Source organism: Hylobates moloch, unplaced genomic scaffold, assembly GCF_009828535.3.
Source record: "Hylobates moloch isolate HMO894 unplaced genomic scaffold, HMol_V3 SCAFFOLD_10, whole genome shotgun sequence".
Lineage (NCBI taxonomy): Eukaryota > Metazoa > Chordata > Mammalia > Primates > Hylobatidae > Hylobates > Hylobates moloch.
Window position 1 is genome coordinate 48,171,324 of NW_026652285.1, and position 14,840 is coordinate 48,186,163.

The 14,840-nt window shown below is 39.6% G+C and overlaps 1 protein-coding gene across 3 annotated transcripts in view; it reads left to right on the forward strand.

Annotated features, from left to right (window-relative positions):
* The window catches only part of OSTF1 (osteoclast stimulating factor 1), a 63,920-nt gene extending 55,197 nt beyond the window's left edge, over positions 1 to 8,723 (forward strand). For 2 of the 3 annotated variants that reach the window (XM_058445731.1, XM_032164317.2), the window contains exons 9-10: positions 1,441 to 1,539; positions 7,282 to 8,723. In XM_058445731.1, coding sequence (XP_058301714.1) covers positions 1,441 to 1,539; positions 7,282 to 7,340 — 158 coding nt within the window. In that variant the 3' untranslated portion in view covers positions 7,341 to 8,723. The remainder of the gene's footprint in view (positions 1 to 1,440; positions 1,540 to 7,281) is intronic. The other variant, XM_058445732.1, reaches the window with a different exon arrangement.
* Positions 8,724 to 14,840: the final 6,117 nt, after the last annotated feature.

Here is a 14,840-nt window from a genome sequence, read left to right on the forward strand (position 1 = left end):
CAGAAAGTATGAACTGATAAAGCCTTCTTTTTTTGCTTTTTTTGGTTTTCTTTGAGACGTAGTCTCGCTCGATTGCCCAGGTTGGAGTGCAGTGGTGCAATCTTGGCTCATTGCAGTCTCCGCCTCCTGGGTTCCAGCGATTCTCATGCCTCAGTCTCCCAAGTAGCTGGGATTACAGGCATGCGCCACCATGCTTGGCTAATTTTTGTATTTTTAGTAGAGATGGGCCATGTTGGCCAGGCTGGTCTTGAACTCCTGACCTCAAATGATCCGCCCACCTTGGCCTCCCAAAGTGCTAGGATTACAGATGTGAGCCACCGTGCTTGGCCTAAAGCCTTCTTGGAAAGCAATCTTAAAATCAGAGATGAAAAAGGAGATATTACAACTGATACCACAGAAATTCAGAGGATCATTAGAGACTAGTATGAAAAGCAATCTGACAGTAGCTGTCAGAATTTAAAATGGACTTAGCCTGAATTTCCAATACTATTTTTAGTAAACCATTCTTCAGAAATACATGTGAACAAAGATGTTGTTCAAGTATGTTCACTGGAGTATTTGTGATAATGAAAATTAGGAGTAGCCTAAGTGCCCATCAGTACAGGAGTAATTAAATTTTGGAGCATCCACAAAATGGAATACTTAAATGGTTGAGTTACAAATATGTGTATTTGCTAAGAAAACAGTACCATTAGACATTAAGTTTTAAAAACATGAAATTACAGACCAATACGTGTAGTATGATTTTGTGTCTATATCAATATGTGTATGAATGCATTGATGCAAATAAGGGAGATAAGAACTCACACCCACTTGTTAAGAATGGTTACCTTAGGAGTAGGTAGAAGATGAAGGAATGAAATGGAACTTGTGCTTTTGTTCAGCATACATTTGTATTTTTGAATCCTTAACAATGCAAATGTATTCATGAATTCTGATGTAATTTTGAACATAATAAAGGCAAAGGAAAAGTGGGTAGAAGATGGCTTATGGGAATAATGAATTGCCTCTTGGTTTTATGTGTTGCTATTCTGCTAATTTGCATGAGAGCATACTTAGAGATATAAAATATTAATCCCCTCAAGCACTACCCACTTGGTCTTTTCTAAAGACCCTCTTGAGCAAAAGAGGAAGCAAAGGGCTCATTGAAGTTAAGCCCCACAGGGACCATAAACTCCTCACTGAAAAGTTCACATGCAATTCTATAGGGACCCGAAAGGCTCGGAATTAATTGTTATCGTAGGTGCAGCAACAAGCTTCCTGATTAAAGATGCCAAATTATACTGCATGAGAAAGTTTATTGTTTTGAGAACGTTTACTTCTGGGCCAGAGTTGTTCACTAGTTTATTTTGCCAAAAGTTGTTAGCTGTGGGGAGAGAGGATTGGCTACTACTATATAGTCTTCAAAGACACCTAATTGACTTTTCTTGTGTTGGGAAGGTGCTAGAACAGACTTAAGAAACAATGAGAAGAAGCTGGCCTTCGACATGGCTACCAATGCTGCCTGTGCATCTCTCCTAAAAAAGAAACAGGGAACAGGTATTTGTTTTAAATTCTCCTTTCTTCTCTGGTGCCCCATAACTAAGATTTACTAACTTAGAATTGCGCAAAAGAGATAAACTCAGCTGAGTGCAGTGGCTTATGCTTGTAATCCCAGCACTTTGGGAGGCCAAGGCAGGAGGTTCACTTGAGCCCAGGAGTTGTGGACCAGCCTGAGCAACAAAGTGAGACCCCCGTCTCTACAAAAAGTACCAAAAATTAGCCAGACATTGTGGTGTGGGCCTGTAGTCCCAGCTACTCAGGAGGCTGAGCTGGGGGATCACTTGAGCCCTGGGAGGTTGAGGCTGCAGTGAGCTGTGATTGCACCACTGCATTCCAGCCTGGGTGAGAGTGAGACCATATCTCAAAAAAAAAAAAAAAAAAAAAGATAAACTCTTCAGATGATTCTGAAGTTTGTTTCTGTATCCTTGATCTTAATCAGAACCCCCAAAATAGGACATCCTCAATTAAACAGAAATTAGACAAGAAACATAATCTTTTACCTTTATTGTGTGTTTCTTTTATTCCTTGCAATCAAGTTCTAATCACCTTGCTTTCCATTATAGTCCTTTTCAGAGAACGATCGTCTTCATTCCCTCATTTCAGTATGTATTTATGAGCGATTATCACTAAATATTTTTTAAAATAACATTTAATAGCTCCATGATTATATTTTATTTCTGTTTTAAATGAGGATATCAGTAAACTATAATCAAAATTTTTCTAGACTTTGCTAAATCTTTTGGACTTTACTCGTAGTACTATGGGTGGTTTTTTAAAATAGAGTTTAGGTGTACATTTTTATTATTTTTTTAGATAAAAATAACCTGCACTCCCAGCCTGGAGTGCAGGTGTGCAATCATAGCTCACTGCAGCCTCAAACTCCTAGGCTCAAGTGAACCTCCCATCTCAGCTTCCTGAGAAAATGGGACTACAGGCATGTGTCATCATGCCCAGCTAATTTTTTTTTTTTAATGTAGAGATAGGGGTCTTGCCATGTTGTCCAGGTTGGTCTCGAACTTGTGGACTCAAGCCATCCTCCTGTCTCAGCCTCCCAAAGCACTGGGATTACAGGCGAGAGCCACTGTGCCCGGCCTCCTTTTGTTCTTTATTCTAGATATGTCTTTGTTCCAGATTTCTTTTCTTTTTTTAACTTCAGTTTGAATATAGTGTAACTGTTAATCAGTTGGTATTCCTTAATTAATCCATGAGAGCTCACTGGCAGTGCAAGCCTTTCTTTAAAGTAATTCCTCATGGGTAGATGGAGATGGGTTCTACTAAGGGAATGAGAAAGTATCAGCTGAGCTGGTGCTCCCCAGCTACATTATGATTGAGAAGCCATATTTGCAGCAGCGTGAGAGACATACTTCTGCTTGAGTTTGACCTCCTACTCCTTGCTGCCTTGATTGGGTCAGGAAGTAGGACTCTGGCCTAACTTCCTTTCTCCGCCACTGACTTCTTGTTGTGTGGCTACCCTTAGCCTGTCCTGACTGAAGAGTAAGGCTTCTTATGACCTGAAGGTATCAGAGTCTCATGCATGCTGTGAGCTCCATTTTGATAGACAAGGCATATACCAAACTTTCTTAGACCCCAGAGAGCTTACCCAGAAGCCTTACTCAGGAGTGGTTTGAGTTGAGGGAAGCAGGTGATGAGCCTTTCTGCAGCCTTTGTAGAACAGGGCTGGGAGGCAGGTACTCTTTTCTCTGTGCACCCCAAGTATGTTTAGTCTACCTTCCTAAATTCGAACTGATTAGGTAATGGATTCATTAATGAGGTAATCTTAGGGCCTGGCAGACAGAGCCAAGAAATGAGTTTTTATATTTCAATTTTCATGTTACTTTTAAAATGTTTTTTCATGCTTCATTTCCCCAATTATACAGTTAAAAAAAAAAGCTTTAATTTGTATTATGATCCTCACTGGAATAGGTTTGGACTATTTGGCCATAGAGTTAATTGCCAGCATGAACTCTAAGTTGGAAAAGGTATATTCTGATATTGTTGTCCACTTTTTTTTTTTTTTTGAGACAGAGTCTCACTCTGTCACCCAGGCTGGAGTGAAGTGACACAGTCTCAGTTCACTGCAACCTCTGCCTCCCGGGCTCAAGTGATTCTCCTGCCTCAGCCTCCTGAGTAGCTGGGATTACAGGCATGAGCCACCATGCACGGCTAATTTTTGTATTTTTATTAGAGATGAGGTTTCACCTTTTTTGTCCAGGCTGGTCTCAAACTCCTGACCTCAAGCGATCTGCCTGCCTTGGCCTCCCAAAGTAGTTGTAGTCTACTTTTAGAAGCACAACGTGGATTTTTTAATAGGTACAAAAATTCACATTTTGCAGTTACTATGGAAGATAACTAGGTTATACAACTGGGGGTTATACTCAAGAGTTGAGCCCTATAAATTTAAAAAATTTTTTTTCCAACTTTTAAAAATTTGTGTATAATTTACATTAAGTAAGTACATAAATCTGAAGTATACAGCTTGATTAATTTTTTTTACACCTGTTCGCCACAACCCAGATGAAGCTAGAGAACAGTTCCCACACGCCACATGCCTCCCTCAGTGTCTTCTGCTTCTCTCACCATAGATTAGTTCTGCCCGATCGTGAACTTTATGTAAATGGAACCAAACAGTATGTAGTTTTTGTGACTGACCTCTTTCATTTACATTATGTCTGTGAGATTCATCCGTATGCCTGTGTTTATTTCTCCATCATTTATTTATTGTTTGTATGTTTGTTGGTTGGTTTTAAGTGCTGGTTCTTGATTTGAGATATGTAAAGCCAGGGTGATGGGATTGAGGTAAAATGAACGTGAGCTAGGGAAGGATGGCAGTGCTGCAAGAAGATACATTCCTATGCGTGCTATGCCCAGAGGTGGGCTGTGAAGAGATACAGCTCATCACACAACAACTGACCATGTGGGAGGTTTCCTGAGAAAAGTGCCTCACAACAGTTCATGAAAGGAAGGAAGGAGAAGGAATTTATTTGCCTGACTTGGGCCTGTCTTTTGATGACCACTCAGTCAGAGTCTGCACCATGGCAAATCATCCTCTCTTTTTAATAGGAGAAGTAAGAATAAAATAAAGAGCAGAAGTAACCATCCAAGGACACAGAATATGGGCAAAACTTAGGATAGCAAAGTAGAAGAGGACAGAGTTTTCCTATTTGTCTCTCAGGCTTTAGCTTAGAAAGCTACATTTTACCAAGTTGACATGAAGTCCTGAAGTTCCTGGGTGTGTGTTGGGGGAGAACAAAATATATTCCTCCCACTTCTTGTGAACTTCTCTTGAGGAGAGTGGAGAATAATAGAGTCAACCTGAAGACTTCCAGTAGCTTGAAGGCTGGTGTGAAGTCACTGAAACATGGCCAGGTGTGGTGGCTCACACCTGTAATCCCAGCACTTTGGGAGGCAGGGAGGATTGCTTGCATCCAGGAGTTCAAGACTAGCCTGGACAACATAGTGAGATGACATCTCTACAAAAAAAATTAAAAACTAGCTGAGTGTGGTGATGCACACCTGTAGTCTTAGCTACTTGGGAGGCTGAGGTGGGAGGATCGCTTGAGTCCAGAAAGTCGAGGCTGCAGTGAGCCATGATTGTACCACTGCACTGCAGCCTGGGTGACAGAATGAGATCCAGAAAAGAGACTTGGTCTCTGTTCTGCTTTATCTTTCCTTCTCTCTCTTGCAAGATAAATCGGCTTCCACCTCCCTTGTACTGATCATCCCTTCTTCTTTTCTTTTTCTCAATAATCATTTTCCAAAACATGTAAACATGAAAACTTCTTTTTTTAAAAAGAGCATTAGCATACCTAAAAAATAATTCCTTAATATTCCTTAATATCATCAAATATCTTGTCCTTGTCCAGACTTCCATTTTCTCATACATCTTTGTTTTTACTTATTTATTTACTTATGGTTTATTTAAGTCAGGATTCACATAAGGTCAGTTTGTGATTGGTAGATATATCTCTTTATTTATTTTTTAAGCAATAGTTCCTTTCCCTCTCCTCTTCCCCCTTTTTAACCTTGCAATTTATTTGTTAAAGAAACTGGGTCAACTCACTTGAATTTCCCATTGTGGACATTCTAACTGCATTCCCATGGTGTTATTTGTCATGTTCCTCTGTCCTTTATGTTTTTGTCAATTAGTGTTAGATTTAGAGGTTTGATCCAATTTAGGTTCATTGTATCAATCAATCAATCAATCAATCAATCATGTATCTGCCTGCCTATCTTATCTATCTATCTATCTAGAGGTTTGATCCAATTTAGGTTCTATCCATCTACTTACCTACTTACCTACCTACCTAGCTATGTATCTAATCTAGCTAGCTAGCCAGAGGTTTGATCCAATTTAGGTTCAATCTATCTATCTATTCACCTACCTACCTATCTACTTACCTACCTTATCATGTATCTTTTTTGGGAGTAGAAGGAATAATAAATCATATAGAATATTGTGTTCTTTTATCAGGGGCACTTGATCCCTGGTTGTCTCTCTTCCTGTAATGTGACATCCATTGATGATCATTGCCTAGATCTGTTACTTCACTAAACAGCACAAAATGATGATATTAAATCATCTTCTTTTTGAGTTATTAGCTGGAACATTCTATCAGGAAAAGCTTTCCCTCATCAATTGTTTTGTTATGCAGAGGAATAGTTAATGTAGCAAGGGCAGGATAAATGCTTGATTTTTGCCCTTTATTTAGGAGTTTTTAAAATAATAAGCTGGTCTCTGTCATCCTGCAAAGGGTGACAAATGAGTTCTTTTTGGTGTGCCTTGAAATATTTGATGTGCTTTAATCCAGTCCAGTTAGTAGCTTTATCAATAGCCCATCTTTGGCTAGTGGAGGCCTCTTTAAGTTGAATCTCAGACCCTTTCACATGATGCTGTCTTTGATAGGTTGCTTGCTTTATGACATGACTAGGGTTCTAGGTCCATCCCTTACACTTCCTGCGCCATACTTGGAACTGGTCATATGTATGATAAGCTTCAGAGATGTGATACTTAGAGACCATGAAGATCTGGGTGCTGTGACATATATTTATTGAACTTCAACAATGTGCCTGTGTTTGCATTCTGTTTTTCCCACTAAAATGATACTTGGGCTAATCTGTTGCTATAGGAATTTGACTAGACAGTTGAAGGGGTGACTGTGAAAGATCAGATGTCTTCCTTTCGAGTCCTGTTCAAAGTTGCTTGAACATTTGATGGGGTCCAGCTCTTTCTATTTTAAAACTTTTTCCCCCCATTTCAGCCTTTTGCTTTATTGTCGGTGTTTTCTACATTGAAACGGAAGCTTCTTTGTTTTTGTTCTTTCTTTTCCTTTTTCCCCTTCGGTAGTTAACGTCCTACCTAGTGACTTTGCCTTTAGGCAAGACCTCAAGCTGTCACTGGGAGAGGAGGCTGGAAGCGCAGTTGTCAGAGTGGAGTGCTGCTGGTGGTGTGTCATGTTGGTCATGGTGCCTGTGGCTGGGGCTTTCTGTTCGAAATGGATGCATGGCACCTAGGACCAAAACTCTTCTGCATGACTATGGAATGCATGGTCAGCCTCTGTGGCAACAGAAACTTAATGGTTAGGCTGAAAAGCAAAAGCAGAGAAAGATCCTCAGGGAAAGTAGAATCCCTGGGTCAGATGGAAGATTCTATTCTAATTTAAGAGCTTTGAAAATGAAAAAATAAAATCTGAGCAGTTTATAATTTCTCTATTTTGCTTTTTTCCCTCCTCTTTCTTTCAGATGCAGTTCGAACATTAAGCAATGCCGAGGACTATCTCGATGATGAAGACTCAGATTAATTCCTTTCTGGAGCTTTGAGATCTAAAACTTCTGTTGCTTTTGCCATTCCAAAACTTTGTCTTTGCCAGAAAAGTGTTGGTAACTATAAAGAAAAGTATATATGAACACGGCAGTGTTGCCCTGTGTTTGAGTAGAACGTGTAAATGAATTGTTCCCACCTTTGGTTTGCCAATAAGTGACTGGATTCTTGGCTGTATAAAATACATTTGTGTTCACCAGAGTAGAACAAGAAGAGATTATTTCTATTTATCAAGCAAAAGGAATTTTAAGATTTTTTTTTCTTTAAAACAAATCAGGGTTTTTTTTGTTTTTTTTTAGTTAAAGTGCTTTACCTCGATGGTTGAGATATTTTGAATGGATTTTTCAAAGGGGGAAAATGCTTATTATAACAATACACCAAAATACTTAACAGAAAATCGTCAGCTATTCTGACAAAAATAAACATTTTGAGAGACTATTTCTTTTGTCTGTTTCCGTGGTATCACTCATTGTTGCTAAGTAAGTAAAGCTTTTTATATTTAGGTAAGAACTGATTTTATTTTTTAAATTATTTTTATATTTATTAGCACAGAAGAATGATGAGAGCCACATTTTAGTTCAACTTCTTGTGTTAGCTTTGATCAAAGTGAAGACAATAATCATGGAGAAGGTGCATGTCTAATAAAATAGGTAAATTTAATTATGAGATTTCCAGTTTTTATCTCCAAGGTTGTATTTAGAGTGGAGAAACCCAACAACTCATTACAGTTTCGCTAAGCTTTGAAAGGTTAAAAAAATTTATTTCTTTATGATAGATGCCATACTTTTCCATATGGAGTAGTCAGGAACCATGAAACTTTTTGCATTCAGTTTTTTTTAATAACATTTGTTTTCTCACAGTATGGATCTAGTTCATAATGATTCAGATTCTTTTGCTGAAACACAATTAGCATTGCAGGGAGCCTTCTGTGCTACTGACATGACACTTCATTTGGCGTTCTAATTTTGTATCACTACAGTGATGATATTAAAAATGACATGGCCATTGGAATTTGCCTAGAATCCCGGCCCTAGGTCCAAAAGTATATTTTGCAAGATGATTTCAATGCTAATTTCAAAAAACACGTTGATGAAGAGAAGGAAATGTATGAAGAAGGAAGTGGGTTAGCTCAGGAAATGAATAACTGCCTCTATAAGAGTTTATTCTGTGACTGGTTTTTCTCTCTGTGGGAGCCTTGAGAAATGATACCCAGAGAAGCCCATTTGAGGTCTTTCAGACACCCCCAACTAAATTTTAGTAGAAGGGAATCTGTACCACTAGTGACAACAAAGTATGAACATAAATTCTGGCACCAACAAAAGAGGGCATTTTATTCTTAAAATAAATATGTTACTAAATTTGATTTAACCAGTTGTATTTCTTCTTAAACATAAACTTGAAGATATGAAATTCTTCCTGAAATTGTATCTGTTCCCATAGATCCTTTAAGATTTTTCTTTAAAATGGGACTTCTTAACAAAAAGCTTTTAGAGAACCCTGTAACTTTTTGTTCTTCTGTACTTTGGGCTGGGGTAATTAGGATGGATTTCAACTAAAGACTCTTAATTTTTAAAACATGGGCAGAAATAATACAGCTTGTGTGGCTATAGACAATTTTTATCAAAATACCATGTACTTGCTTAGATATATTACTTGTATATCTGAGGGAAGGAATAGTGGAGGTCTCACTATCACTGTTTTTAACGTTATCAAACTTAAGAGAATTTTAGAAAGTTGGACAACTATAGATTTTTTGAAGATGAGGAGAGTACTTAGCTGTGTGCATGAATTTTTGGTGAAACAGGACAACTCATTTAGTTGTGGCTGAAACTCCACTGGAAATTTTTTTGGTTTGTTTCTTGTTTATTCAGCCTGGCTAATCTGAGCTTTCTCAGAGATTAAGTGCTGAACTCAGCAACAAAAATCAGTTCTAGGAATTTGTCACTGCTTTGACTGTGCAGAGGAGAGCTCTGATTATGTTTTGGAAATAACTTCAGAGGTTTTGCTGTAATCTGAGCTTGCTGACAGTCACTGTGGCCTGAACTCCTTTCTAGCGATTGCACCCTTTAAATAGGAAATGCCTTCCAGCTACTTGGGCAGTGCGATACTTGTTTAGTTGTAGGCCCAGGAGCCTCATGCAAAGAAAAATTCTTATCAGGGGTTCACATTTCAGTTTTCTTTCTGGGCTGTTCTGTTGCACATTTTGTTGTTGTTGTTGGGCCGACATGTATTACAGCATTTCTTTATGAGCCCCCATGGGTCCTTTTTTCAGTAGATTAATTATGTTATTACCCAAAGGGAAATGTTGAACAAAGCAATGGCAACTCCATTTTATTATTCTTAAAAAAAACTGGAAATAGGCTGAGCATGGTGGCTTACGCCTGTAATCCCAGCACTTTGGGAGGCCGAGGTGGGTGGATCACCTGAGGTCAGGAGTTCGAGACCAGCCTGGCCAACATGGTGAAACCCTGTCTCTACTAAAAAATACAAAAAAAGTAGCTGGGCATGGTGGCGGGTGCCTGTAATCCCAACTACTTGGGAGGTTGAGGCAGGAGAATCGCTTGAACTCAGGAGGCGGAGGTTGCAGTGAACCAAGATTGCACCGTTGCACTCCAGCCTGGGCAACAGAGAGAGTCTCCGTCTCAAAAAAAAAAAAAAAAAAAAAGAAATAATGCTGAAAATGAAATTTTAGGTGATTTGCAGATAATTTTAAAGATGGAAATGTAATTTTTCCACATAAGCCTTCTTTATAAATGTTTTTTATTGTGTAGAATTTCTCATTTGCTAATTTTCTTATTGTGAGCACTATATTTACCATCTTTGTAAATGATTTCTGATAGGCTGTGGAACCTAACACTTACATCTGATCATCTGCATTCCCTATTGACTCAGACTGTGTATTTTTTGTCTTAATTTTTATATTGTAAATATGTATATAGCAGGAAAAGATTGTATAGCCAAACTTTGAAGTGTCCAATTACTAAAAGTTGAGGTTTTAGTGGGAGAAATATTGTAAAAGATTCTGGTATTCCTGTTTGCAAACATAGCTTTGGTGAACAGTTTTCTTATGTGAAGGAAAAATTGCAGACCACAAATTTATGGCTTCTGTTTCCTTATTTCTCAATAACAAGCTTTTACATCTGCCCCTCCCTTAAAATGACATAAAATTAAATAAAACTACCATTTATGAAATGTCTACTCTGCCAGTGCCTGTGCGGGACATTTTCACAGACATGATGTCATTTGATCTTTGCAGTAACCTTAGGCGAGGAATGTAAATGCCCCAACTTTTTACAGAGACGCTAAGGTTTGAAGAAGTGAAGGAGCTGGTTCAAGGTCACACTGTTTGAAGGTGGACACACGGATCTGGGGAACCCACGCGCTATTGCCTGCCGCAACAGTCAGATGTCATCATTCACAAGCTGCAGAAACAGAGCAGCTTCTTTCCAACAGAAGCCCTGGATATAGGCATCTAACAAATTCAGCATATCTGCTAATCAATTCATAATTTATTTAAAATGATCCTAAGCGCTTCCAGAGAAATTTTTGCAAAACTTTTAGTTCCCAGTAACCCTAAAGAAATATGATTTAATGAAGCAGGTTTTACTCCTAAGTTCCCCAAATTTCCTACTCTGTACATATTAGAGTATGAGTAAGTATAAGAGAAGGAAAGCTTAGATCAGCAGCTATGCACTTTGCTTTGAGTTTACATTGCTAAGTTCAGCAGTTCTCTCAGAGAGTCTGAGAGCTCCTCACTTCTGTGTAACCATGAAAATAAATGCATCCCTTGGAAGGGTCAGGGGATGTGGTCTTACCTGAGTCTGGGAGCTCGATGTGTACATGGAGGTAAGTAACTTCACACTTCCCAGGCAGTGCTGCTATGTCTGTCGCCAGTGGCCAGCGGCTTGGGTTTCCCAGCAGGCTCAGCCTTTCTCCAGAGCTTGCACTGTGGGCAACTGGGAGCCAGAGGGAGGCCAGGTTCCTCGCTGTGGCTGGAAAAGAACACTGAGGAAATCCAAAGGTATACATTAGAGAGCCTGACAGGAAGCAGGAAGGAAAGTGGAAGGAATAGACAAGGAGTGAAGAGGCTGAGCCTCAAAGGAAAAATGGTTACCTTTTCTAAATGACACGTAGTTCCGACAGAAATTAGTAGAATGCTTCGAGAAGTAGTGAGGGGTATGGGCTTTGGAATCACGCTGTCTGGATTCAAGCCTGACTGCTGAGTGACCTGCGACAGGTTGCCTAAACACCCAGATTCCCTAGCTGTGCAATGGAGGAAGTGGTAGTATCTACTGTCTAGAGTTAGAAGGATTAAATAAAATCATATACGCAAATGACTTAGTTCCTGAAAAACTCTACTACTGAGCAGTTGCTCAGTTAATGTTAGGTATAACCATAAACAGGGAAGTCTGCATTAAAACCAGATATGTGTGTTATACAAAGGAGTGTGTCAACACGTTTTTCAATTTCACCAATATTGAAGAGCAGAATTTCCTAAAATACTTTAAAAATGAGTGGAGGACAATGATGTTGCCTTCCAGTCATTTAGGTTTCTTTATTTGTGGTAGTAGAGTTTTTCTTTTTTTTCTTTTTTTTTCTTTTTTTTTTTGAGATGGAGTCTTGTTCTGTTGCCAGGCTGGACTGCAGTGACGCGATCTCAGCTGCAACTTCCGCCTCCCGGGTTCAAGCGATTCTCCTGCCTCAGCCTCCCGAGTAGCCAGGACTACAGGCGCGCACCATCATGCCTGGCTAATTTGTGTATTTTTAGTAGAGACAGGGTTTCACCGTGTTAGCCAGGCTGGTCTCGAACTCCTGACCTCAAGTTATCCACCTACCTTGGCCTCCCAGAGTGCTGGGATTACAGGCGTGAGCCACTGTGTCCAGCCGAGTTTTTCAATATAAATGTACTTTGAGTTACATGGAGGAGATATGTAACTGGAAAAGACCTGGTTATTACTGTTATTACAGTAATTCAAAGATGAAGTAGGGAGATTGTCTCTGCCAGTGTTTCAATTTTATCTTGTTGCTTTCAAGTGGTTTGATGGGCTTGATAGACCCTGGGTCTGATGTTTGATACGTGATGATTTGAAATCAGAAAGGTGTTTGTTTTTACTATCCTGCTCTTACATGACTTCAAAATTCAGACAATACTATTATTCAAATGAATACACTTTGCACCTTCCTAGGTTCCTCTATAAAGTCTAAACTTCAAGAATTTAGTCTCACAGCGTCAATGAGAAAAAGAGAATTGAAGACACTTTAAAGTTAAGTATCATACAATCATTAACTTTGAACAACAAGGCGAACAAAAAAGAACTAAATTGCATATTTTGTTATTACCCATTTCAGAAGGGGAATTCCTGAGGCCACAAGAAAATGCTTCATGCCAACAGTGAGTATGAGACGTGGATGTGATGCCTGTTTGGACACAGGTTGGCTTGAAGAGTCACACAAAGCTGGTCATTGACTAAAACTAGAAATGGCTTTGGAGAAATTCGTGGCCCTGAAAGCTCTCAGAGGGGGCATGCCACCCTGACAGCAGGTTCAGGGAAAGCTGGCATGCAGTCCTCTGTCATCCTGAGCCTGTGACATTGACCAGGTCCCTTGGTCCACATGATATGCCCAAAATTAGGATCAGATGATATCAGCTCCTCCTTGTGTGAAGCAAGTTATCATTGCTGCATCAGTTTCTTAGAGGTCTTCGACCAGGACCTGATTTTTGAGCCTCGGATCACAGCTTAACCCTCTGTGGTGGTTGTGTCAACTTTCCAGGGTGTGGTACGCCTCATCTGCATCAGGACGCGTGACAAACCCCTGTGCTTAATCTCAGATCTGGGGCTCAGGTGGTCGGTCTCAGGATGAAAGAGCACTCAAGGGCCCAGCTGAGTATGTGAGTATGGTCTGGTGTAGTGGAGGTATTCACTGGATCTTTAGACCTGCTCTAGGCAATGCTGGGAGTCTTGCTCTTCTGTGAGCCCTTGCATTTCACAGACTGTTTATGTTTTAGCCACCATATATAGATACTGTATGAAGTTTGTGAATGCCTTTTTTCTGTTTTTGGAAATGGGAAATCAGGCCTTATCAGCTCTCTCTCCCCATTTCTCATCTGTAGTTAGCAATAGTGTCTTGTATACTGCTATGTGAATTCATTAATTATTACCACTACCACTACTATTTATTAATGTATTTATTTTCCTCTGGTGTTGAAACTGAAACTGCTACTGCTACTTCTGACTACTAAGCAATTATTCCTTGCTAGGAAATCTCAGCAGGAAAACTATAACTGCTCATGTGAGAATTGTTCTTCCATATTGTCTTTAAACAGTCCTTAGATGTCCAGTCCCGTGCCTTACCCCCATCCCCTTTTTAATAGCTGGAGCCTGAGGCCCAGAAGCAACTTGCTATGAGAAACATAAGTCAATACCAGAGCTGACCAGCAAGTGAGGAATTGGAAGCAAGGAAATACCATGGGTATTTCCTTCTAGATCGTGTTGCTGCATGAGATCATTTTCCCACTGTGGGCATGTTTTCCTTGAGTGAATTTTCCAGGTACTCTATATTCAGCGCTCTCCTCCTTCCTTTTCTTTAATTCCATTTTAGCCACACACAGGGGAATGGAAAGGGCCTGATTAAATCAACTATTTTTTTTTTTTAACTTTTATCTTCTGAGGCTGGGTGCAGTGGCTCAGGCCTGTAATCCTGGCACTTTGGGAGGCCGAGGCGGGCGGATCACCTGAGGTCAGGAGTTGGAGACCAGCCTGACCAACATGGAGAAACCCTGCCTCTACTAAAAATACAAAATTAGCCGGGCGTGGTGACATATGCCTGTAATCCCAGCTACTCGGGAGGCTAAGGCAGGAGAATCGCTTGAACCCAGGAGGCGGAGGTTGCGGTGAGCCATGATTGTGCTGTTGCACTCTAGCCTGGGCAACAAGAGCGAAACTCCATCTCAAAAAAACAAAAAACAAAACAAACAAAAAAAACCTTTTATCTTTTGATTTAATGTGGCAAATATGAGAAGAGATTGAAATGCCAACCAAAATGCCATTATACAGTTTATAATCCCATGTGTTTTGGCAGTCCCCTATTACCTCTCCTAGATAAATAGGAGCTGAATGTCTTGTGTCCTGATTTTTATGGTCTCTTAGTTACTACAATAACAAGATCACTCAATCCCATGGAGTCTGTCCTATTACAGAATATCAATGTTCACTCTGCTTTTTCTTTATTTCATCTATCAGCAGTGAATAGCACTTTCATGTTTAAGATGCTTCCTTTTAAAGTTGGAGAATAAGAATAAATGTATTGAATGGCTTTGTTTAGCAGCAGCATTGTCCTTTAGAACCACTGGGGAATCTTAAGAATGAAGTCATCATAAATAGGCAAATAGGTAATGTTTCAGTAAATACTTGTGGCGACTATGTTTCCTTTTTAACCAAGAGCCCAGTAAAATTTGTAATTACTTCAACTGAATGAGAAC